Source organism: Kogia breviceps, chromosome 5, assembly GCF_026419965.1.
Source record: "Kogia breviceps isolate mKogBre1 chromosome 5, mKogBre1 haplotype 1, whole genome shotgun sequence".
Taxonomy (NCBI): Eukaryota; Metazoa; Chordata; class Mammalia; order Artiodactyla; family Physeteridae; genus Kogia; species Kogia breviceps.
Window position 1 is genome coordinate 29,791,176 of NC_081314.1, and position 26,440 is coordinate 29,817,615.

The 26,440-nt window shown below is 39.7% G+C and overlaps 2 protein-coding genes across 3 annotated transcripts in view; one reads left to right on the top strand and one right to left on the bottom strand.

The window, feature by feature from the left end:
- HACL1 (2-hydroxyacyl-CoA lyase 1) overlaps positions 1-2,392 on the bottom strand; it is a 39,728-nt gene extending 37,336 nt beyond the window's left edge. The window contains exons 1-2 of one of the 2 annotated variants that reach the window (XM_059065508.2): positions 1,826-2,392; positions 1,569-1,673 (exon numbers count right to left, since the gene is read on the bottom strand). In XM_059065508.2, the coding sequence (XP_058921491.1) occupies positions 1,569-1,673; positions 1,826-2,041 (321 nt within the window). In that variant the 5' untranslated portion in view covers positions 2,042-2,392. The remainder of the gene's footprint in view (positions 1-1,568; positions 1,674-1,825) is intronic. The other variant, XM_067033821.1, reaches the window with a different exon arrangement.
- The window catches only part of BTD (biotinidase), a 62,505-nt gene continuing 37,599 nt past the window's right edge, over positions 1,535-26,440 (top strand). The window contains exon 1 of the mRNA XM_067033822.1: positions 1,535-2,222. The gene's annotated coding sequence lies outside the window, so the exon portion shown is untranslated. The remainder of the gene's footprint in view (positions 2,223-26,440) is intronic.

Sequence of the window (26,440 nt, forward strand, 5' to 3'; positions counted from 1 at the left end):
ATGCAGGCTTCAGTAGTTGTGGCACGTGGGCTCAGTAGCTGTGGCTTGCGGGCTCTAGAGCTCAGGCTCAATAGTTGTGGCACATGGGCTTACATGCTCCACGGCATGTGGGATCTTCCCAGGCTAGGGCTCAAACCCGTGTCCCTTGCATTGGCAGGCAGATTCTTAACCACTGTGCCACCAGGGAAGCCCAATTCCTGCTTTTGTACTTATTATTTTACTACTTTCAGTTTGGTTTTACTTTGATTTTCTTTTTCTAGCTTCTTAATATGTAAGCTTAGAGCATTGATTTTTGATCTTCTTTACTAAGTATAGATTCATTTAAAACTATTTCTTCTAAGAACTGCTTTAGCTGTAGCTTACATGTTTGAGATCTCATCTTCTCATCATCATTCAATTCAAAATGTTTTCCATTTTCCATTGTGATTTCTTCTTCACCCCACTGGTTATTTAGGGTCCATGGTGACATCCCCTTTTTCACCCCTGACACTGGTAATTTGTATTTTTTCTCTTTTATTCTTAATCAGTCTGCCGTGAAGGTTATTGATTTTTATTAATCTTTTCAAATATTTACAAAGGATTCAAACGTATTGAATTTCCAAATGTTTGGGGATTTTCTATCTTTCTGTAATTGAATTCCACTTTATTTCCATATGGTCAGGTCACATATATTGTTTGTTTCCAATCCTTGGAGATTTGTTGAAATTTCCTTCATGGCCTTCATATGGTTAGTTTTTATTTTTAAACTGCACTTCAGCTCATTGCAGGAAGACAGGGAAGGTGCTAAATTAAATACAAGATAACCTGGAAAAATGCTAAATGCCCTTTAGGAAGAAATGAGGCTGGGCTGGCAAAATGTCCTAACTTCCTTTCTTGTGCTTCCAAATAAGTCTCCGAGAAGGGTGGCAAGGTAATTAGGTGGAATGAGCACTGGACTGGGGCTTAGGACACCTCTGGAGTCCAATCACGGCTTTACCATTTGTGATACCTGTCACCTTGCAGAGCCACCTACTATACAACATGAGACTTGACCTTCACCCATTCACCTTGCAGGTACTACCGGACCTCCTATCAAGTGCAGGCTCTACCTACGCACTGGGGATACAGATGTGTCAAGAAGAAATGATATCCGTGACCCCCTGAAGCTCAGAGCCTAATAGGGAAGTCAGACCGGACAAATAATACACAGACACATAATAATACTTAGTTACAGAGTGAAGGTCAGGATTCAGACCAGGTAAATGTCCCTTCCAAGTCTGACACTCTAGACTGCGCAGAGTACAATACTGTATAGTGTAAGAGCATGGACTCCAGACCCAGAATACCTAGGTTCAAATCCTGGTTCTGCCAATACCAGCTGCCTCCTTGAGCAAATTTCTTAACCCCCTCTGGGTCTCACTTTTTCATTTGCAACTAGGATTAACAATGGTTCTTGCCTCCTAGGATTGTTGTGATTGATACGTGTAAAGTATTAGAGGAGAGGTAAGCGGCGACTGTCCGCAGTGAAAATTTGCCATTACTATTACTCATCCCCAATCATGCATTCGGCTCTCCGAGTCCATACTTACTGCCTGCTCGTTCCTCATCCCGATGTATCTGATGCCCAACTCCTGGGCAGCAAGGGCGATTTCGGTCACCGGTATGCCTACGATGCCAAACATGTAATTTACATCCTGGAGGCCAAGAACAGAGGAATGAGGCCGCTAAAAGGAAAACCTCCAGCAAAGCTCCCTCCTGCCCTCCCCTGCCGCTTGCCAGTTTCCAAGACAACGTCTCGGCCCCGTCGGCTGCCGTAGGAGCCTTTCAATCAGGAGGTCCAGCACACCTGTGTTTTCAGGGCCTGGGCGACGACTTTAGCACCAGACACCAGCCTCTCGCGTTCGTCGCTGCGCTCTGCCACGTTACTTTCCGACATCTTCCACCTGAAGTTCGAGGCTCTCTCGCAGTGGACAGCAGGCTGACGCGGAGTCACCCAGCCAAACCAACCCGGGAGACACCAACTGTGGGGCCGCTTCTCTGAGTGAGGAGGAGGGCGACCCATCGCTTTAAACGGCGGAGAGGAGGAGGCGGGGCTGAAACCAGCCCGCTCGGGGTGAGGTGAAGTGTAAACATGTACCCTATCTCCTGCCACAACCGGGCCCTTTTCCCGGGCTCTCCATTCGCGGCCGGCAGTGTCAGGAGGAGGCGGGACTAGCTGGAGGCGGAGGCCCGTGCCGAGAGAGGTCGAACCGCGGAGGCCTGTCGCCTTAGTCCACCACCCGGAGCCATTTCGAGACTGCGTAGGGCGGGTGGTGCTTACGCAGAGTCGGGGCGGAAGAGGGCTAGGGGCTTGGGCAGAAGGGGGCGTGGCGCGCGCTCCGGGCCTTGCCCCCGGCCTCGGGGCTCTGGGGGCTGCGCGCTGGTTTCGCAAAGGCTGCTGGGACGCGGGTAGCTGGATGGCGCCGTGTGTGTGGCGAGGTTGTTTTGGGGTTACGTTGTCATTCTTCCGCGTCCGTTAGGTTCGACGGTTTGACTTACACGCTTTTTGATTTGTACGCTCATATCTTTGTGGCTTTGCAGTCCGAGATGATTAATACCCGTCAGTTAAATCCGTAAGCGGATGTGTACTCTTTACGCCGTGTCTTAGAGGAGGACACGGAGTCTCTCAAGCGAGAGAGAAAAGTAACTTACCCAGAGCCATTGGACCAGACCGTGCTTCAGATTAACAATCTTGGGCTCTATTAACTGTTAAGCCCTTTGGCCACAGGAGATAAGAGGAGCCCCTTGAGCCTACTTACTTTTGACCGTTATTTTCTCTAACCCTTGCCAATCACCCTCCACTCTTGTCTTTACAAAATTAGGAAATCGGGGGGAGGTGTGATTCTTAAGAGTCAGTTCCTCACCACAATCAGCTCCTGCAGCTGAGAACCTTTTTTTTTTTTTTTAAAGTTTACTGATTAAAAAAAAATCAGTAGTTGATTTACAAAGTTGTGTTAATTTCTTCTGTACCTCAAAGTGATTCAGTTATACATATATATGCATTCTTTTTCATATTCTTTTCCATTGTGGTTTATCACAGGACGAGAACCTTTAAAAACACATTTTTGAGAGAAAAAAATGTCCTTACAATGTGTGATTTATGAAGCTATGGCCTCAGGGTCAATAGACCATCTTCTCAGCAAAAAAAATTGCCAATGGTAAGGAAGAGTGGAACTTTAAATTTTTGAGGATTTGGAGTGTTTTAAAGCAAAAAGACCAGTAATATGTGGAAAGTAAAAAAACAAGAGAGAGGAGTGGGTCATGGGTAGTAAAATGAGTGAAAAGCATTAGAAGTGAAAGGATTTCTAAAGCCAGTGGGACTTTCCAAAAAGATTTCCCCTCGAATTTCAAGCCCTAATGCCCACCCTGGCCCGTTTGGATATGGGGACCTAGCCTAAGGTAGTCCATCTAAGAGGGAGATTTCTTTGAAGTCTCAGAGTTCATCTAGAAAATAAATGCAGATCTTGCATTGTATTCCAGAATCTATCCATATTTTAATATAAAAGTGATCTTTTTATTGAGGTAAACATACACTTAAATGTACAGATCTTAAATGAGTTTTGACAATTGTATATACCTATGTAACCACCACCCAAAATACAAATGACATTTTAAAATATTTACCTGTCAAATAAAATTGACATTCCAGAAGGATGCACAGTGCTCTTTGTGTGGCTTTGAATAGTCCTTGGTACAGTGTCTCCTGTCCCTGTTTGAGAAGCATAGACCCTATACCTCTCTACCATGTGGGATTGTTTCTATCAGTACCTGTATGACAGTTTCTATCCCCAAGCATCAGAATCACTCGGAAAGCTTTTTAAACAAACAGTTGCTTGGGCACTACCCCACATCTTCTGAATCAGCATCTTAAGACAAATTAGGCACCTGTTTTTTTTTTAAGGCTGCTACCTAAATTTGATTTGCAGCCTGACTTGAGAACCGCTAGCTCTGTACTCATGCTAGAGGCATGAGTTAATAATTAAATGTGTGACTGCCTGTTACCAAAAACTGTTGCTTAATTTGGATTTATGGGTTCAAGGCTGGTTTGACATCAGTAGCACAGACCGTGTAGATGGCAGTTAGTTCATGTGGACTTGTGTTCAAAGAAGAAATGTGTTCTTCTGTCCCAAAAGAATCACTGACAGAATCACTCAGTATAAAGTGAGAAAACTAAACTATGAATTGGAACAAATCCCCTGAATTCGGAATAACCAATTGTGCAAAGGGACAAATTCTCAACTGACTGGACTCTGCCCTTTAGCAGAGGGAGTCGGTGAGACTGTTGAAACTTGCTTCACCTTTGCAGCTTTGAGTTCAGGGCCGAACATTCCATGGTTCACTTGGGTCTGATGATTCAGCAAAACTGCTGAGAGTCTCACCCCAAGATTTACAGGCACTTGGAGCAACTGTTTTCAATCCAACGGCAATGACTGGATTCCAGGATTCTTTTGTAACTTACCCAAGGCCTTTTGTGCAGACATTGTAAGCCTTAACCACGTTCTTTATTACTTTCATTGGTGGTAGGCATGGAATTTTATTTGTTTTGCCTTGTTTGTTTATTCATGGAAAGAGGTCAAAGGAGGAGTAAGTCTAGGTTTTTTTTTAACAGAAAAGGCTAAAGTAATGATTACATGCTCTCCAAAAAGCATACTGGTTACTGTATTTGTGGGCTCTGGACCTGAGATTATGAGGGAGATATTTGGTGGCTTTCTTACATCGGGGTGAAGAGAGCAACCAGGTCATTTCCTTAGAGTTGCAAAATAATACCTGGAGAAAATATACTTGCTAAAGATTTAAAACAGGCAGCTTCTACAGTAACTTCTTAGGCCCCAGAATTATGTTTTAATTTCAGTAAACTAACTGCTATGAGGACATAAGTGATTTATGTCAAATGGCTTAGAAATCATAACAGTATTTCTCCATATGCAAGTACTCCACACTCGGAGGTGGCCTGTGGCCTAGGGGTTGGTCAACCATCACGTATGAAACATGGTATCAGTTTTTAAATGTTTTCTGTTTTCATTTGTTTCTTCTGTTTTGCCATCAGCTTTCATTACAGACCCTTCCTTTAGCTTTTTTTAAAAAAAATAAATCTATTTATTTATTTATTGGCTGTGTTGGGTCTTTGTTGCTGCGTGCGAGCTTTCTCTAGTTATGTCAAGCAGGGGCTACTTTTCATTGTGGTGTGCGGGCTTCTCATTCCTATGTTTCTTTCCCCCATCACATCTCCTGCCCTGTGCCATAGAGGTAACCACTATCCTGAATTCGGTGTTTATAATTCCCACTTGTGCATTCTTTAGGTGATTGGCATTTAGGTTGTTTTAAGCTTTCTAGTGTTATAAACAGTTTTCTTTGAATATTCTTGTATGTCTCTTTGTGCACTTGTGTGAATTTTTATGTATATATCTAGCAATGTTATCAGAGGGTAGGTTCTTGTCTCATAGCAGAAGGAATTCAGAGATGAGACAGGGAGGTCAAGAAAGCAAAGTGAGGATTTATTTAAGAGCAAGTATGCTCTCAAGGGGAGAGCAGACAGTCTCAGGTGAGTAGCTGTGCTGAGTTTCTTCAGCAAGCTGGTTTGTGGGGCATAGAAGTGAAGGAAGGGGTGGTATATTCACTGGGGAGGGAAGGGGTGGGTTCATATTCCCTGATTTTCCTCCCAACTCCACCTTCCCCAGAGGAGGAGGGATTTCTGTCCTTATTTAGCCTGGATCAGAAGTGTCATGACATTGGTGCATGATGGGAACTTCTTATCTGCAAGGCTAATTGTATTGTAATGAGGGCATAGTGAGTGAAAGGTTGCATTCAGACACTGGAGATTCCCACCTTTTCCAACCTTTCTTTGTCTCCAGGACACTTATCACCCCCCAAATGTGTGGTTTCCTGTCAGTCTGGAGGTTCCTGCTTTTCTTTGTCTGCCCAAGGACCCCCATTGTTTACAAGATGTGTAGTTTCCTGCCATTTGGCCCCTGCTGCTTTTTCTGTGCTCGTATATAGCTAACTGCCTGCTTTAACAGGGGTGGGTCATCATCAGTTTTACTAGATATTACCAAATTGGTCACAAAAGTTATTGTACCAGGCTTCCCTGGTGGCGCAGTGGTTGAGAGTCCGCCTGCCGATGCAGGGGACACGGGTTCGTACCCCGGTCCGGGAAGATCCCACATGCCGCGGAGCGGCTGGGCCCGTGAGCCATGGCCGCTGAGACTGCGTGTCTGGAGCCTGTGCTCCGCAACGGGAGAGGCCACAACAGTGAGACGCCCATGTACCACAAAAAAAAAAAAAAAAGAAAAAAAATTATTGTACCAATATATACACCTAACTTCTGTATATAAGAACTCCCCTTTCTCTGCACCCTCAATTGTGGAATTTACAATTTTTTGCCAATTTGATGGTTGTGAAATGGATTTTCATTTCTATTTCCCTGACTACTAATGAAGATATCTAGGTATAGATTATATAGTTATATATTTGGATTTATCATTGGGATTTCTTCTGTGAATTACCTGTTTATATCTTTTGTCCTTTATTGGATTGTTTATCTTTTTCTTATTTATCTGTACATGTTCTTTGTATATTCTGGATACTTATTCTTCCTTTTAACTTTGTTTATAGTTACTTTTGAGGTACAAAATTTTGTGTTTTTTCAGTGTGTGGTCACAACTGACAATTTTGGTTTTTGGCTGTGGTGCACGGCTTGTGGGATCTTAGTTCCCCAACCAGGAATTGAACCTGCAGTGGAAGTGTGGAGTCCTAACCACTGGACCACCAGGGAATTCCCATAACTGACAATTCTTTTCCTTTCTTTTATACTCTTTGTATCTTGCTTGAAAAAACTTTCCCTAAACTGAGGTTATGTGGAGTTTTTTTTCTATGTTTTCACTAAAATGTTTAGTTTTTAAATATTTAAGCCTCTTGGTCTACCTGAAATTGATTTATATAATCAATTTCTACCTGAAATTGATTTATAATTTATATATATAAATTACAGATTTTGATGTGTAATTAACCACTCTAAAACTCAGTGACCTGAAACAACCACCATTGATTTAATTTATAATCCTGTGAGGCTGGGCTCAGCTGGGCTTCTTCATGTGTCTGTGGTCAGTTGCTAGTCAGCTAGGTCACTCTGCCACTGGAGGTTGACCCCCGGTCCCCAGCGGTGACAGGCTTATCCCCACTGTGCCATATATCTTTCATCATTCAGCAGGCTTCCCTGGGCTTCTTTTATTGGCAGCAGGTTGCAAAAGGGGACAAATCCCAATGGCAGAAGCCTTTATGTGCCCATGTTTGCTAACATAACATTAGCCAAAGTAAGTTATAGGTAGAGCTCAGTCTCTGAGTGGGATGGCATTAATGTTACATGATAAAGGAAAATGAACAGAGAGAGAGGAATAATTGCTAGCCATTTTTGTAGTCAATTTACTAAACCACCTGTTGTCCAAGCACCTTTGATGGTATAGTTCATTCTTATCCCAGTGATCCATGTTATCTGTCAAGTTGCCATATATGTGTGGTCTGTCTCTAGACTCTCTTTTCTTTTCCTGTCCCAACACCAGTCCTACACTATCTTAATTTCTATATTTTTAAAATAAGTCTTTATTTTAGGACAAGTCCTTCCACTTTGTTCTTTTGAAACCATCTTATCTATTGTAATTAGTTTCCTATCACTGCTGTAACAAATTACCACAAAATTAATGGCCTAAAACAACATAAATTTATTATTTTAACAGTTCTGTAGTTCAGAAATCTGAAATGGGGTTCACTGGGATAACAGCAAGGTGTTGGCAGGAGCACATTCCTTTCTGGAGGCTCTAGGAGAGAATCCATGCCTTTCTCCTTCCAGCTTCTAGAGGCCTCTCAAGTTCTTGGCTCCATCTTCAAAGTGAGCAGTATCCAGCCAAGTCCTTCTCATGCTGCCATCCCTTCTTCTGCCTACCTCTTTCACTCCTAAGGATACTGATGATTACATTAAGTTTACTTGGAAAATGCGGGATAATCTCCCTATCTCAGAGTCAGCTTATTATCAACCTTAATTCCCCTTTGCCATGTAATCTAACATACTCACAGATTCTGGGGATTAGGATGTGAACATCTCTGCGGGGCCATTATTCTGCCTCTAGGTTTATTCTTAGCCTTTTTCTCTTTCGTACATATTATAGAATCAGTTTATCGAATTCCATGAAATACTCATTGGAATTACATTGTTCATAAATTAATTTGGATAGAACAGTATCTTTATATTGAGTCTATCTTGCCATGAGCATTATATATCTCTCCATTTATTTTACTCTTCCTTAATCTTTTAATTAAAATATTTTCTTATGTTTATTTCTAAGTATCTTGCTGTTTAGTTATTTGCATTTTCTAGTTTTGGGGGGCCAATGTATTAGAATGCAATTAATTTTCTTATGCTGGTCTTAAATTTAACTACTGTATTTTCTTATTAATTATAATTTGCTTATAGATGCTCTTGGGTTTCTTTGTAGATAATCATATCATTAATGAAAGTTTTGCTTCTTCTTTTCCTATTCTTATATCTTTTATACTTCTTTTTCTTTTTTTAACGTTCCTAAATTTATTTTATTTTTATTTTTTAAAGGTTATACTCCATTTATAGTTATTATAAAATACTGGCTATATTCCCTATGTTGTACAATATATCCTTGTAGCTTACTTTATACATAATAGTTTGTGCCTCTTAATGCCCCTTCCCTCTTCCCTCTCTCCACTGGTAACCACTAGTTTGTCCTCTACATCTCTGAGTTTTACTTCTTTTTTGTTATATTCACTAGTTTGTTGTATTTTTTAGATTCCACGTATAAGTTATATCACACAGTATTTGTCTTTCTCTGACTTATTTCACTTGACATAATACTCTCCAAGTCCATCCATGTTGTTGCAAATGGCAAAACTGCATTCTCTTATATGGCTGAGTAGTATTCCATTGTGTGTGTATATGTATGTGTGTATATGTATACACACACACACCACATCTTCTCTATCTGTTCATCTGTTGGACACTTAGGTTACTTCCATATCTTAGCAACTGTAAATAGTGCTGCTGTGAACACTGGGGTGCTTGTATCTTTTTGAAATTAGTGTTTTTTGTTTTTTTAGATATATACCCAGGAGTGGAATTGCTGGGTCATATGGTCGTTTTATTTTTATTTTTTTGAGGAACCTCCCTACTGTTTTCCACAGTGGCTATACCAATTAACATTCCCACCAACAGTGTACAAGGATTCCCTTTCTCCACATCCTCACCACATTTGTTATTTGTGTTCTTTTTGATGATAGCCATTCTGACAGGTGTAAAGTGATATCTTATTGTAGTTTTGATTTGCATTTTCCTGGTGATTAGTGATGTTGAACATCTTTTCATGTGCCTGTTGGCCATCTGCATTTCTTCTTTGGATATACTTCTTTTTCTTATCTTGTTGCACTGGCTAAGACCTCCTGTACAATATAGATAAGAAGCACTGATAAGTCACATTTTAATTTCCTTTAATTTATTAATGTGGTGAATTAAGTTGATATACACTTTCTCATATTAAATGATCCATCATTCTTGTGATAAACCCAACTTGGTCATGATTTTCTTCTTAGACATCGCTTAGTTTGCTATTATTTTTATTTAGGCTTTCTACATTTGTGTTTAAGAGTGAGAGTCAACCATTATTTTCCTTTCTTAAACTATCCTTATCTAGCTTGGGTTTCAAGGTTATACTGTCTTTAAAAAATTTTCAGAATAGTTTGTATAAAATATGTATGTATAAATATGTTTGTATAAAAAAGATACAGTATGTATCTTTCCCTTGAATGTTTGGGAGAATTCCACTGAAAAATATACCAGTATTGGTGCCTTTAGAGTCTTTGATAATTTAATTTTTCTTTTTTTTTTGAAGAGGACCATTTTTTTTTAAGTCCTTATTGAGCTTGTTACAATAGTGCTTCTGTTTTCGTTTTTTGGCCCCAAGGTATGTGAGAGCTTAGCTCCCCGACCAGGGATCGAACCCACACCCCCTGCATTGGAAAGCAAAGTCCTAACCACTGGACCACCAGGGAAGTCCTAATAATTTAATTTTTCTTGGGTAATTGGTCAGCTTCATTTTTCTATCTTTTTTGGATGTAGTTTTGGTAAGTTTTATTTTCCTAGAAAATTGTGCATTTCATCCACATATCCCTTTAACATACGTTTGTTCTAGGGCATCCAATGATCAGTTCTAAAATTTTTATTGTAATCACAGTTATGTTCCCTTTTAATTTTTTCATGTTCATGTGTGTATTTGTTTACTTTTCTCCTTGATCAGTCTTGATGGAGTCTTGTTTATTTCATTAGTCTTTTCAAAGAATCGTTTTGTACCCAAGGCTTCTTGGCAAAATGGCCACTTCCAGAGCTGAGCCAGAAAATGTACACAGTAAGTTTGGGACATCTTTTAATGTTAGATTACAAAAAAGGTATCAGAAAATATTAGGGTAATGTAGGATGAGTTTCAGTAATGATAATAATTGCAATGGAAAGAAATCCATGAAATACGTTTAATCCATGAGTTCATAATATTTAAAAAAAATTGGTCACCTTCAGAAAATGATAGAGATACCAGTTTCTTGTCTTGAAAACTGATTTTAAAAAGAAGGGGAGGGACTTCCCTGGTGGCACAGTGGTTGTGAATCCACCTGCCAATGCAGGGGACACGGGTTTGAACCCTGTTCCGGCAAGATCCCACATGCCGCGGAGCAACTAAGCCCATGTGCCACAACTACTGAGTCTGTGCTCTAGAGCCCGGGGGCCACAACTACTGAGCCCACATGCCACAGCTACTGAAGCCCACACGCCTAGAGCCCGTGCTCCACAACAAGAGAAGCCACCACAATGAGAAGCCCCCACTCACCACAACTAGAGAAAGCCTGTGCTCAGCAATGAAGACCCAAGACAGCTAAAAATAAATAAATAAATAATAAAATTAAAATAAATAAATAAAAATAAAAAGAATGGGAGAGAAGCAATCCCACTCTTAGGCATATATCCGGAGAAAACCATAATTCGAAAAGATACATGCACCCCAAAGTTCATTGCAGCACTATTTACAATAGCCAGGACATGGAAGAAACCTAAAAATCCATCAACAGAGAAATGGATAAAGAAGATGTAGTACATATATACAATGGAATATTACTCAGCCATAAAAAAGAACAAATAGTGCCATTTGTAGCCACATGGATGGACCTAGAGATTGTCATACTGAGTTGAAGTAAGTCAGATACAGAAAGACAAATATCATATGATATTACTTATATGTGGAATCTAAAAAAAGGGTACAGATGAACTTATTTACAAAACAGAAGTAGAGTCACAGATGTAGAAAACAAACTTATGGTTACCAGGGGACAAGGGGGCAGGGATGAAATAGGAGATTGGGATTGACATATACACACTACTATATATAAAATAGATAACTAATAAGAATCTACTGTATAGCACAGGTAACTCTACTCAATGCTCTGTGATGTCCTATATGGGAAAGGAATCTAAAAAAAGAGTGGATATATGTGTATGTATAACTGATTCACTTTGCTGTATACCTGAAACTAATACAACATTGTAAATCAACTATACTCCAATAAAAATCTTTAAAAATTAAAAAAAAAAGGAATGGGAGGGCTTCCCTGGTGGTGCAGTGGTTGGGAATCTGCCTGCCAAAGCAGGGGACACGGGTTCGAGCCCTGGTCTGGGAAGATCCCACATGCCATGGAGCAACTAAGCCCGTGAGCCACAACTACTGAGCCGGGGCGTCTGGAGCCTGTGCTTCGCAACGGGAGAGGCCGTGATAGTGAGAGGTCCACGCATCACGATGAAGAGTGGCCCCCGCTCGCTGCAACTGGAGAAAGCCCTCGCACAGAAATGAAGACCCAACACAACCAAAAATAAATATATAAATAAATTTATTTTTTTTAAAAAAAGAATGAGAGAGAGAATCTAGCATTTATCCTGCCTTTCCTGTATGAACTGTACCATTAGATAACCAAATAGTAGATAAAATAAAATACGTCTTTTTAAAAAGTATTCCAATTAATGAATAAAAGTGAAATGATAGAATACCAGCATTTTGCAATCCCCAACGAATAGAAAATAGTATTAAGGGTTAATGTTTTGTGGTAAGATCATAAAAAGAAAGTCAGACATAAGCTTCATGTTGAAAGAACTACCAACCCATAGTCTTCCTAAAGGAATGGAACCTGAGTCCAGTACAATCTCTGGATTCAGCTGTCGATTTGCAAGAAGTACCAAGGAAAGGGGAAAAGTTTGAATCTTACCATGCATGTGTAAGCAAAATGCATTCTGTTGGAAAATCTACAGGTCAAACGACCAGGTTTCTTCAACAGGCTGATTTTAAGGAAATAAAAGGAATGGAAAAGGAACCTATAGATTAAAAGAGACTTAAAGGATATATCAATTTTTTTAAATTGAGAAGACTAAACTATACTGCCTATGGATATACATTGGGTGATAAAGCTTTATTTATTTTTTAAAGGAAGTGATAACTATAAAAATCAGGGTAATGGTTACTTGGCCAATTATGGGTAGAATTGCCAGATTTAGAAAAACAAAATGAACAAAACAACACACCCAGGACTCTCAGCTAAATTTGAATTTCAGATAAATATGAATAATTTTTCAGCATATGTTCCAACATCCAAACTCAAACTTAACTGTGCCTACTATATTTTATCTGGCAAAATCTTGATTTTATTCAAGATGGTAGTGCAGCTTACTCCCCAGCCTTCCTTATAGCTAGGAGTGGTCATGAGTTCTCTTGTTGGCCAGAGCAACTTTTTTTTTTTTGGCCACGCTGCGTGGCTTGCAGGATCTTATTTCCCTGATGAGGGATGGAACCTGGGCCACAGCAGTGAAAGTGCCGAGTCCTTACCACTGGACTGCCAGGGAATTCCCTGGCCAGAGCAATTTAAATGAAGTCATTTGCAAATATTTTCTCCCATTCTGAGGGTTGTCTTTTGGTCCTGTTTATGGTATCCTTTGCTGTGCAAAAGCTTTTAAGTTTCATTAGGTTCCATTTGTTTATTTTTGTTTTTATTTCCACTTCTCTAGGATGTGGGTCAAAAAGGATCTTGCTGTGATTTATGTCATAGAGTGTTCTGCCTATGTTTTCCTCTAAGAGTTTGATAGTGTCTGGCCTTACATTTAGGTCTTTAACCCATTTTGAGTTTATTTTTGTGTGTGGTGTTAGGGAGTGTTCTAATTTCATACTTTTACATGTAGCTGTCCAGTTTTCCCAGCATCACTTTTTGAAGAGGCTGTCTTTTCTCCACTGTATATCCTTCCCTCCTTTATCAAAGATAAGGTGACCATATGTGTGTGGGCAACTCATACAGCTCAATAACAAAAAAACCAAACAACTCAATCCAAAAATGGGAAGAAGAACTAAATAGACATTTCTCCAAAGAAGATATACAGATTGCCAACAAACACATGAAAGAATGCTCAACATCATTAATCATTAATCAAAACTACAATGAGATATCATCTCACACCGGTCAGAATGGCCATCATCAAAAACTCTAGAAACAATAAATGCTAGAGAGGGTGTGGAGAAAAGGGAACACTCCTGCACTGCTGGTGGGAATGTAAATTGATACAGCCACTATGGAGAACAGTATGGAGGTTCCTTAAAAAACTACAAATAGAACTATCATACGACCCAGCAATCCCACTACTGGGCATATACCGTGAGAAAACCATAATTCAAAAAGAGTCATGTACCAAAATGTTCATTGCAGCTCTATTTACGATAGCCAGGACATGGAAGCAACCTAAGTGTCCATCAACAGATGAATGGATAAAGAAGATGTGGCACATATATACAATGGAATATTACTCAGCCATAAAAAGAAATGAAACTGAGTTATTTGTAATGAGGTGGATAGACCTGGAGTCTGTCATACAGAGTGAAGTAAGTCAGAAGGAGAAAAACAAATACCGTATGCTAACACATATATATGGAATCTAAGAAAAAAAATGTCATGAAGAGATTAGTGGTAGGATGAGAATAAAACAGAGACCTACTAGAGCATGGACTTGAGGATATGGGGAGGGGGAAGGGTAAGCTGTGATGAAGTGAGAGAGTGGCAGGGACATATACACACCACCAAATGTAAATTAGATAGCTAGTGGGAAGCTGCCGCATAGCACAGGGAGATCACCTCTGTGCTTTGTGACCACCTAGAGGGGTGGGATAGAGAGGGTGGGGGGAGGGTGACGCAAGAGGGAAGAGATATGGGAACATACGTATATGTACAACTGATTCACTTCGTTGTAAAGCAGAAACTAACACACCATTGTAAAACAGTTATACTCCAATAAAGATGTTAATAAATAAATAAATAAATAAATGAAGTCAGTGGGTAGGGCTATGGGGAAAGCTGACTGAACCGGCAGATACCCTCCTGCTCTTCCACACAGCATGGCATTGGATTTGTAGCAGTCTTCTTGTGACCACGAGGTGACCCTGAAAATGGTAGCTGCTGCATGCTGAGGACAGAGAAGGACAGAGAGGAAGATCCGGGATTCTAGATAACATCGTGGAACTTTGTTATATTTTGTTCCCAGAATTTCCTCACTTCATTGAAAAACTTTTCTTCTTTTACTATGTTCTGGTACACTGAGTAGCATTTGGATTATCTGCTCCTTTATAATTAGGAAGAATTCCTCTGGAAACTGTCTGGGCCTGCTTTGAGGGTGGAGGATGGGAAGGGAATAGTTGTATGATAACTTTGTTATTTCTTCTGTGATTGTTGGCTTGATTCAGTTTTCTCTTTTAACTGGAGTAAGTTTTGATAAAATACATTTTCCTAGGAAATTATCCATTTTATCTAAATTTTCAAGTTTATCAGTATATAATTGAATGAGGAGCTTGTTTCTTATTCTTTTAATTTCTCCTTCATTTGTAGATATTTCCTCCTTATTGTTACCCATTTTGTATATATTCTTTTTTTTTCTTAATGAGGTTAGATGATGATTTATTTATATGTTTGGTTTTTTTACAAAGAACAACTTCTTGGACTTATTAGTTCTATCATTTTCTGTTTGCTAATTTATTAATTTCTACTTTTGTTTCCTTTGTTCTACTTTCCTGCACACTGCACTACTCTTTCCCCCATTCCCACCCACATTTTTTAATCATTTCTGTGTTGTCAGAGTCGAAAACATTTGTGTTGTGTTCTATAAACATATTCTTCGTATTTATTTTATATTTAAGGATCAGTGTCAGTTCATTCACCATATTTTATTTTTTCTATTTTTTAATTTTTAAAATTTTTGCCTGGGTTGGGTTTTCATTGTTGAGCGCGGGCTTTCTCTAGTTGCGGCAAGAGAGGGCTACTCTTCATTGTGGTGCACGGGCTTCTCATTGTGGTGGCTTCTCATGTTGCAGAGCACAGGCTCTAGGCACATGGGCTTCAGTAGCTGCAGCATGCAGGTTCAGTAGTTGTGGCACACGGGTCCTAGAGTATGTGGGCTTCAGTAGTTGCAGTGCATGGGCTCAGTATCTGCAGCACATGGGCCTTAGGGTGCACGGGATTCAGTAGTTGTGTCACGCAGGCTCAGTAGTTGTGGCTTACAAGCTCTAGAGCACAGACTCAGTAGTCGTGGTGCATGGGCTCAGTTGCTCCGCAGCACATGGGATCTTCCTGGACCAGGGATCAAACCCATGTCCCTTGCATCAGCAGGTGGATTCTTATCTACTGCACCACCAGGGAAGTCCCACACCATATTTTTTAAATTACCTCTTGGTTGGCAGTTTATCCTATATGAATTTTTTCAAGAAAGACTGATGGGACTTCCCTGGTTTTGCAGTCATTAAGCATCCTCCTACCAGTGCAGGGGACATGGGTTCGATCCCTGGTCTGGGAAGATCCCACGTACTGCGGAGCAACTAAGCCTGTGTGCTACAACTACTGAAGCCCACGCACCCTAGAGTCCAAGCTCTGCAGCAAGAGAAGCCACCACAATGAGAAGCCTGCACACTGCAACAAAGAGTAGCCCCCACTTGCCGCAACTAGAGAAAGCCCGTGTGCAGCAACGAACACCCAATGCAGCCAAAAAAAGAAAGACTGATAAAAATAACATTCCCTGAGTTGTCAAACCTATTATCTCTTATTTTTATACTTCAAACAGAGTTTGGCATAGAATAAAATTCCTGGTTCATATTTTCTTTTTCAAAAGGAATCTGTGTAGTCTTTTACTAGCATTGATGTAATTGTGGTGAAGTCTGAGGATAGCCTGATTTTTTGCCCTTATAAATGCCCTTGATCTTTTTATTTGGCTTCCGAAGTGATTCTTATTTAACTTTGAAGGTCAGGAATTTTACTAGGCTATGTACTGGTATTGACATTTTGTCCCTTTTCTTCCTGAGTTTGGTGTGTCCTTTCAATGTATAAATTCAAATCTGCTTTTCTTTATGGAAAGTTTTCTTCAATTACATCTTTAAATAATTTTCCTCTTCCATTATGTATTAGCTATTATTTGTAACAAATTACCATACATTTAGTAGCTTAAAATATGACACATTTATTATCTCACAGTTTCAGTGGCCAAGGAGTCTGAGCATGGCTTAACTGCCTCCTCTGCTCAGGACCTCACAAGACTACAGTGAAGGTGTCAGCTGGGTTCACAGTTTCATCAGAGGCTGAGTCCTCTTCCAAGCTCAACTGGTTTTTGGAATAATTTCCTTGCAACTGTAGAACTCTTGGTAGCTTTATTCTTCAAGGACAGCAGGAGAGAAAGTGTCTGACCTCAGGGAAGACTCCAGTTCCTCTTTTAAAGCCTTTCACCTGATTAGGTCCGGCCCACTCAGGATAATCTTTTAAATAACTCAGAATTAACTGATTTGGGATTTTAATTACATATGTGAAACCTGTTCACCTTTGTCATATTCTATTGGCTGGAAGCAAAGCATAGTTTCTACCTGCACTCAAGGGAAGGGTATCACCTTAGGGTGTGTCCACCACACATTATTTCCCTTTTCTTTTGTGGATTTCCCAATTACATATATGTTGGATCTCATTCACCAGCCCTCCCTATCTATCATTTTCTCTAGACTCCTTTGCAATTCTGTGTTTCCATTTGTGTTGCTCACTTTCTCATTCCTGACCTCTTCATCACTTATGTTATTTACAGCATCGTCTGATTCTTTTGCGCTGTTTCCATACTTGCTTTAATTTCTTTTTTTTAAATTTAAGTTCATATTTTAAATTGACATATAAAATTATATTAGTTTCAGGTGTACAACATAAGGATTTGATATTTGTGTACATTACTAGATGATCACTACAGTAAGTCTAGTCAACATTGTCACCATACATAATTACAAATACTTTTTTATGGTGAGAACTTTTAAGATCTACTCTCTTAGCACCTTTCAGATATGCAGTACTGTATTATTAGGTGTAGTCACCATGCTGTACATTACACCCCATGACTTACTTATGTTATAACTGGAAGTATGCCTTAATTTCTTTGATGGCTTTATTTTTTTTTTTTTTTTTCTGCTTCTGTCTTGAGCTCTCCCAGATAAACATTTCATTTCCCCGACTCCCTGTTCTCCTTCTCCCACCTCCTCTCTCCTCCCCTTTCCCTCCCTTCTTTCTCTTCCATTTTAAAATGGTTTTGTGCTTGGTCTTTTTTGTGGTTTTGTTTTGTAAACCAATTGTTTGGGGTTTTTTCATTCATGGCAGAATGTTTGGTCACAGTTTTTATGTGCTTTGTGGCAATTTTCTGGAGAGTAATCTTAGTTTGCTTTTCATGAAGTATCTTTTTTAAATTAAATTTAATTAATTAATTTTGTCTGTGCCACATGGCTTGTGGGATCCTAGTTCCCCAACCAGGGATTGTACCTGGGCCCTCAGCAGTGAAAGCAGGGTCCTAACCACTGGACCACCAGGGAATTCCCTTTTGTAGTATCTTTTACCTGATCTTGCACTTTTTTTTACTTATTCATTTTTGAGTGAGAGTTTTTCCTGGACTGTTTATTTGCAGGAGATTTATGTGGGAGGTGAACAAGACCATTCTGAGTTGATAGTTATTTACCTTCAGCACTTTGAGGATCATATTTTTAGCTCCATGGTTGCTCTTGAAAAGTCTGCTGTTCTTCAAATCACCATGACTTTGAAAATAATCTCTATCCCTCTGGTTGCTTCTAAGAGGTTTTTTTTTTTTTTAATATTTGGTGTTCTGAAGTTACTTTATGATATGAATAGGTATAGGGTTCTTTCTGGTTATCCTGAATCTGTGGATTCTGTATTTCATTGATGTGGAAAATTATTCCTTCAAATATATGTCATTTCCTTTATTTCCTCCTTCTGAAATTCCATTTAGAAATATAATGCAGCATCATCCCTATCTTCCATGTCTTTTATCCTCTTTTTTCATTTCTGTCATCTCTCTGGTACATTCTAAGCAAAAATTTCTTCAGCTCTAAATCCCATGTCACAGAATCTCTCCATCTGGTTTTATTTGACAGTATTTTATTGTTTTATCTGGCTTAGATTCCACTGGAAACTTCTTTAATCATCTCAAATGTACTCATTTGATAATCTGTGCTAGATACTGTCATCTGAAGTTGTTGGGGGTCTGAGTTGCTGTGTTCTTTTGACTCTCTTCCATTATAGTTTCTTTTACATGATAGCTTGCTTCCTTGCATGTTCAATAATTTTGGATTGTGAGCTCGTGATTACGTGAAGATGAGCTCCTTTAGAGAGGATGTGGATTAGCTTTGATAAGCACCTGAGGACCATTTTGTGTTCATTTCTTAGCTTGAGGGTTACTTGGGTCATGTACGTCTGTGAATTTGAATCCTAAACCCACATAAGGAAACCTTTGTTATAACTTCTCAGGGGATACTTTTCCCCCCTTCAAAACCCAAGATGAGATGTACCAGTTTCTATGTCAGATAGTTACTTTTGCTGGCAGGCAGGTGTTTATATGTTTGTCTGACATATCATTATTTTTATTGCACTGGATATTATTATTTGGATAATATCATTATTACCCAAAGTTTGTAGTTTACATTAGGATTCACTTAGTGTTATATGTACATTTTGTGGGGTTTGACAAATGTATAATGAAATGTATCCCCCACTATAGTATCATACAGAATGGCTTCACTGCCCTAAAAATCCTCTATGCTCCACCTGTTTAGCCCTCCCTTCTGAACTTTTTACTGTCTCCACAGTTTTACCTTTTCCAGAATGTCATATAGTTGAAGTCACACATATATACCCTTTTCAGATTGGCTTCTTTCACTTAGTAAAATGCGTCTAAGTTTCCTCCATGTCTTTTCATGGCTTAATAGCTCCCTGATTCTTACTGCTGAACAATATTCCATTGTTTGGATGGACCACGGTTTATCCATTCACTTACTCTCAGTTGCTTCCAAGTATTGGCACTTATGAATAAAGTGGCTATAAACACTTGCGTGCAGGGTTTTGCACGGACGTAAGTTTTCAACTCATTTGGGGAAATACAGGCGTATGGCTGCTGGATCACATGGTAAGAGAACTGTGTGTTTAGGTTTTAAGGAACTACCAGTTTTTTTTCCAAAGTGGCTGTACCTTTGTATTCCCACCAGCAGTGAACGAGAGTTCATGTTGCTCCACATCCTTGCCAGCATTTGGTGTTGTCAGGGTTCTCAATTCTCAGTTTTGGCCATTTATTAGGTGTTTAGTGGTATCTATCATTGTTTTAACTTGCAGTTCCCTAATGATACATGATGTGAAGCATCTTTTCATATGCTTATTTGTCATCCATATATCTTCTTTGGTGAGGTGATTGTTCAGATCTTTTGCCTATTTTAAATTGATTTGTTTATTTTCTTATTGTTGAATTTAAGAGATCTTTTTATATTTTGGGTAACCATCTTTTATCGTTTGCAGATATTTTCTCCTAGTCTGTGGCTTGTCTTATTCTCTTGACATTGTCTTACACAGAGCAGAAGTTGTCATTTTTTTTGTTTTGTTTTGTTTTTAATTTGAGATATAGTTGATTTACAATGTTGTGTTAATTTCTGGTATACAGCAAAGTGATTCAGTTATACATATGTATACATTATTTTTCAATACGGTTTATTACAGGATATTGAGTATAGTTTCCTGTGCTATACAGAAGGACCTTGTTGTTTATCTATTTTATATAGAGTAGTTTGTATCTGCTAATCCCAAACTCCTAATTTATCCCTCCCCTTCCCCCTTTTCCCTTTTGTATTCATGTTTGTTTTCTATGTCTGAGTCTGTTTCATAAATAAGTTCATTTGTGTCATATTTTAGATTCCACATACAAGCGATATCATATACTATTTGTCTTTCTCTGACTTACTTAGTATCATAATCTCTAGGTCCATCCATATTGCTGCAAATGACATTATTTCATTCTTTTTTATGGCTGAGTAGTATTCCATTGTGTGTGTGTGTGTGTGTGTGTGTGTGTGTGTGTGTGTGTGTGTATAGATATATATGTATGTATGTATATATATGACATCTTCTTTATCCATTCATCTGTTGATGGACATTTAGGTTGCTTCCATGTTTTGGCCGTTGTAAAAAGTGCTGCTATGAACATAGGAGTGCATGTATCTTTTTGAATTAGCATTTTCTTTGGATCTATACCCAAGAATGGGATTGCTGGATCATATGGCAACTCTGTTTTTAGTTTTTTGTGGAATCTCCATACTGTTCTCCATAGTGACTGCACCCATTGACATTCCCACCCACAGTGTAGGAGGATTCCCTTTTCTCCACACCCTCTCTGGCATTTATTTTTAGACTTTTTTTTTTTTTTTTTTTTTGTGGTACACGGGCCTCTCACTGTTGTGGCCTCTCCCATTGCGGAGCACAGGCTCCGGACGCGCAGGCTCAGCGGCCATGGCTCACAGGCCTAGCCACTCCACAGCATGTGGGATCTTCCCAGACTGGGGCACGAACCCGCATCCCCTGCATCGGCAGGCAGACCCTCAACCACTGTGCCACCAGGGAAGCCCTATTTTTAGACTTTTTAATGAGGGGCATTCTGACCAGTGTGAGGTGATACCTCACTGTAGTTTTGATTTGCATTTCTCTAATAATTAGCAATGTTGAGCATCTTTTCATGTGCCTATTGGCCATCTATATGTCTTCTTTGGAGAAATGTCTATTTAGATCTTCTGCCCATTTTTTGATTGAGTTATTTGGGTTTTTTTGTTATTGAGTTGTATGAGCTGTTTGTATATTTTGGAAATTCAGCCCTTGTCAGTCGCATTATTTGCAAATACTTTCTCCCAGTCCATAGGTTGTCTTTTCATTTTGCTTATGGTTTCCTTTGCTGTGCAAAAGCTTATGAGTTTGATTAGGTCCCATTTATTTTTGCTTTTATTTCTATTGCCTTGGGAGACTGACCTAAGAAAACATTGGTATGATTCACATCAGAGAATGTTTTGCCTATGTTCTCTTCTAGGAGTTTTGTGGTGTCATGTCTTATATTTAAGTCTTAAACAATTTTGAGTTTATTTTTGTGTATGGTGTGAGGGTATGTTGTGACTTCATTGATTTACATGCAGCTGTCCAGCTTTCTTAGCACCACTTGTTGAAGAGACTGACTTTTCTACATTGTAAATTCTTGCCTCCTTTATGGAGGATTAATTGACCATAGGTGTGAAACTGCACACCTCAGATTGGGACTCAAACCCAGCCAAAACCCAGATTGGGACTTGAGCCCTCTTTCTTTTAATTGCAACCACACACCTGGTCCCAGGACTTAAGCTCAGTTTCTTTATGTCTCATCGCAGAAAGAATTCAGTGAGAGACTTTCAGTGAAAGTGATAGGTAAGAAATGGATTTATTTAGAGAGATACACATTCCATAGACAGAATATGGTCCATCTCAAAAGGCGAGAATGGCCCTGGGAGAAACACACTACACAAAGTGTGGGCCATCTCCGAAGGCGAGAGGCCCAGAAATATGGGTGGTTAGTTTTTATGGGATGGGTAATTTCATAGGCTAGCAAGTGGAAGGATTACTCCAACTATTTTGGAGAAGGAGTGGGGATTTCCAGGAATTGAGCCACTGCCCACTTTTTGACCTTATATGGTTAACCTTGGAACTGTCATGGCACTGGTGGGTGTGTCATTTAGCTTATGCTAATGTATACAATAAACATATAATTAGGCTCAAGGTCCCCTGGAAGTGGAATCTTCCTCCATCTTGGACCTAGTTGGTTCTAACCAGTTTATTTTTTATCCAATAGCTATGTCATTCTTTTACAGGTTGTACCCTGCCCCCTTCCCTCCTGTTTCAGGTGTGTGAGTTTATTTCTGGGCACAGGGCAGAAGTTTTTAATTTTAATGAAGTCCAGCTTATCAGTTATTTCTTTCATGCATCATGCCTTTGGTGTTGTATCTAAGAAGTCATCACCACACTCAAGGTTATCTAGGTTCTCTCCCATGTTATCTTCTAGGAGTTTTGTAGTTTTACACTTTACATTTAGGTCTGTGATCCATTTTGAGTTAATTTTTGTGAAGGGTGTATGTGATGAAATTTATAATAACAAATATATGTTTAGTATTCATCCCTATTTCTATCACAGAGCTCCTAAAACCCTTGGAATTTCCAAAGTGTAAGGACAATATGTGTCTTTTGATATTCATAACAAGCCCCTTTCAACCATAGTTGAGTTTACGTTAATGCGTTAACTTTTGGAAAGCCCCTAAGTATGGGGTCTGATTGCCAGGGTAATCAACCATGTGATTGAAGGGTTGTAATTTAGCCCCTGACCTCCTGGGAGAGGGGAGGGGATGGAGTTTGAGTTCAGTCACCAATGGCCAGTGATTTAATCAAGCATACCCAAAACGATGGGGTTCAGAGAGCTTCTGGGTTGGTGAACATTTGGAGATACAGGGAGAGGGCACCCCTTCCCATATACCTTGCCCCTATATACCTCTTCATCTGGCTTTTTTTAATCTGTATCTTTTATCATGTTTTTATAATTAACTGTTAATGTAAATAAATGTTTCTGAGTGCTGTGAGTTGCTCTAGCAAATTACCAAACAGGAGGAGAGGGTTGTGGGAATCTCTAATTTATAACTAGTCAGTCAGAAGCACAGGTAACCTGGATTTGCAATTATCATCTAAAGTGGGGAAGGAGTGAGCCCTTAGGCTGTGGGATCTGACACTACCTTTAAGTAGATAGTGTCAGAACTGAGTTAATTGTTTGGTGGTGTTGGACAAAACACATAGTGGGTATGATCTGTGTCTAGACTGATTTTCTTGCATGTAATGTCTACTTGTTCCAGCACTATTTGTTGAAAAGACTGTCTTTGCTTCAGTGTATTGCCTTTGCTCCTGTCAGAGATCAGTTGACTGTATTTATGTAGATCTGTTTCTGTGCTCTCTATTTTATTTTTTTATTGATGTATTTGTTTATTCTTTTGCCAATACCACACTGACTTGATTACTGTAGTTTTATAGTAAGTCCTGAAGTTGGATAGTGTCAGTTCTCAGACTTTGTTCTTCTCCTTCAGTAGTGTATTGGCTATTCTGGGTCTTTTGTTTCTCCATATAAACTTTTTTTTTTTTTTTTTTTTGGCGGTACGCGGGCCTCTCACTGTTGTGGCCTCTCCCGTTGTGGAGCACAGGCTCCGGACACGCAGGCTCAGCGGCCATGGCTCACAGGCCCAGCCACCCTGCGGCATGCGGGATCTTCCCGGACCGGGGCACGAACCCGTGTCCCCTGCATCGGCAGGCGGACTCTCAACCACTGCGCCACCAGGGAAGCCCTCTCCATATAAACTTTTGAATCAGTTTATTGATAGCAACAAAATAACTTGCTGGGATTTTTTGGGGATTGTATTCAATCTGTAGATCAAGTAGGGAAGAACTGACATCTTGATGATATTGATTCTTCCTTGCCATGAACATGGAATATCTCTCCATTTATTTAATCCTTTCATTTCATTCATCAGAATTTGGTGGTTTCTCTTATAGATCTCTTACATATTTCATTAGATTTATACCTAAGTATTTCATTTTGGGGGTGCTAATGTAAATAGTATTGTGTTTTTCATTTCAAATTCCACTTGTTAATTGCTGGTATATAGAAAAGCATCAAGTTTTAAAAAAAATATTTGTTTTATTTTTGGCTGCATTGAGTCTTAGTTGCGGCATGTGGGATCTTTCATTGCAGTTCATTGGCTCCTCTCTAGTTGTGGCACATGGGCTCCAGAGCACATGGGCTCTGTAGTTGTCGTGCACAGGCTCCAGAGCACATGGGTTCTGTAGTTGCAGCACGTGGACTCACTAGTTGTGGTGTGTGGACTCAGTAGTTGTGGCGTGTGGGCTTAGTTGCCCCGTGGCATGTGGGATCCCAGTTCCCCGACCAGGGATCGAACCCACATCCCCTGCATTGGATCCCTGCATCCTCTTAACCACTGGACCACCAGGGAAGTCCCTAGGAAAGCAATAGAATTTTGTATATTAACATTTTATCCTGCAACCTTGCTATAATCACTTATTAGCTCCAGGAGGGTTTATTTTTTTCAGTTCTTTCAGATTTTCTACATAGATAATCATGTCATCAGCAGAGAAAGACAGGTTTATATCTTCTTTCTCAATCTGTATGTCTTTTATTTCCTTTAATTGTCTTATTGCATTAGCTAGAACTTCTAGTACAATGTTGAAAAAGAATGGCAAGAGGGAGCATCCTTGTTTTATACCTGATCTTAGTAGGAAAACTTAGTTTTTCTCACCATTAAGTATGATGCTAACTGTAAGTTTTTTGGTAGATGCTCTTGATCATGTTGAGGAAGGTCCCCCCTCTACTCCTAATTTACTGAGAGTTTTTATCATGAAGGGTTTTGGATTTTATCAAATGCTTTTTCTTTTTTAAAAAATTTAATTTAATTTATTTATTTTTTATACAGCAGGTTCTTATTAGTTATCTATTTTATACATATTAGTGTATTCAAATGCTTTTTCTGCATCCCATTTTTCTTTTTTAGTCCATTGTTGTGATGGATTACATGAACTGATTTTCAAATGTTGAATCAGCCTAGCATGCCTGGAATAAATCTCATTTGGTCATGGCATATAATCCTTTTTATAAATTATTAGATTGGATTTGCTAATATTTTGTTGAGGATTTCTGCAGTTTTATTTTCTTGTAATGTCTTTGTCTGGTTTTTGCATTAGGGTAATGCCAGCCTCATAGAATGAGTTTGGAAGTACAGTTGATCCTTGAACAACACGGGTTTAAACTGCATGAGTCCACTTATACGTGGATTTTTTTTTCCATAAATACTACAGTACCACACAATCTGCAGTTGCTTGAATCCACAGATGTGGAACCTTGTGTACTGAGGGCCGACTCTGGGACTGGAGCATCCGTGGATTTAGTCCTGGAACCATGGATACCGAGGGATGACTGTATGCCCTCTGATTCTGTCTTCTAGAAGAGATTGTAAAGAATTAGTGTAATTTCTTCCTTAAGTGTTTGGTAGAATTTACCAGTTAAGCTATCTGGGCCTGTTTTACATGTTTTGGAAGGCCTGCTGTTGGACAGGGCTGGGTCCCAGGGTGGCTGGCTGTGTGACCCTGGGGGATTCAGGGCTGGTGCCCATCTGCTGGTGGGCACCTAAGCCCCCAGCACTAATAGGCTAGAGGGAGGACTCTGGAATGGTGCTTGCTAGCACTAGTGTCCTCCTGGTAGAACAAGTACCTCAAAATGGCTGCCACCAGTATCTATGTGCCCTGGGGGACCCCATTTGCCTCTTGCCTCTCTAGGACTCTCTAAGATCAGCAAGTGGGTCTGACCCAGGGTCCTTTCAAATTACTGCCTCTGCCCTGGGTCTAGGAGCCTGTGAGATTTTGCTTGTGTCCTTTAAGAGCAGAGTCTGTGTTTCCTTCAGTCCTCTGGCTCTCTGCTATGCAATCCCCACTGACTTTCAAAGCCAGACTTTCTGTGGACTCATCTTCCCTGTGCAGGACCCCTGGGCTGGAGCCCAGTGTAGGACTCAGACCCTTCACTCCTTGGGGAGAACCTCCACAATTGTAATTACCCTCCAGTTTGTGGGTGTTGACTAAACTGCATCTTTGCCCCTCCTACTAGTCTCCTGTGGCTCCTTATTTATATCTTTAGTTGTAGAAAATCTTTTCTGCTAGCCTTCAGGTTGTTCTCATATAGCTGTTTTGTAAATAGGTATAATTTTGGTGTACCTAAAATGGGAGAAGGTGAGCTCAGAGCCTTCCAACTCTACCATCTTGGTCACACCAAAGCTTAGATTATTGATCTTAGATCTCTTTTCTTTTCTAATATATGTATTCAATACTGTTCAAAATATCCCTCTCTACACTCCTATCGCTGCATCTCACAAGTTTTCATAAGTTG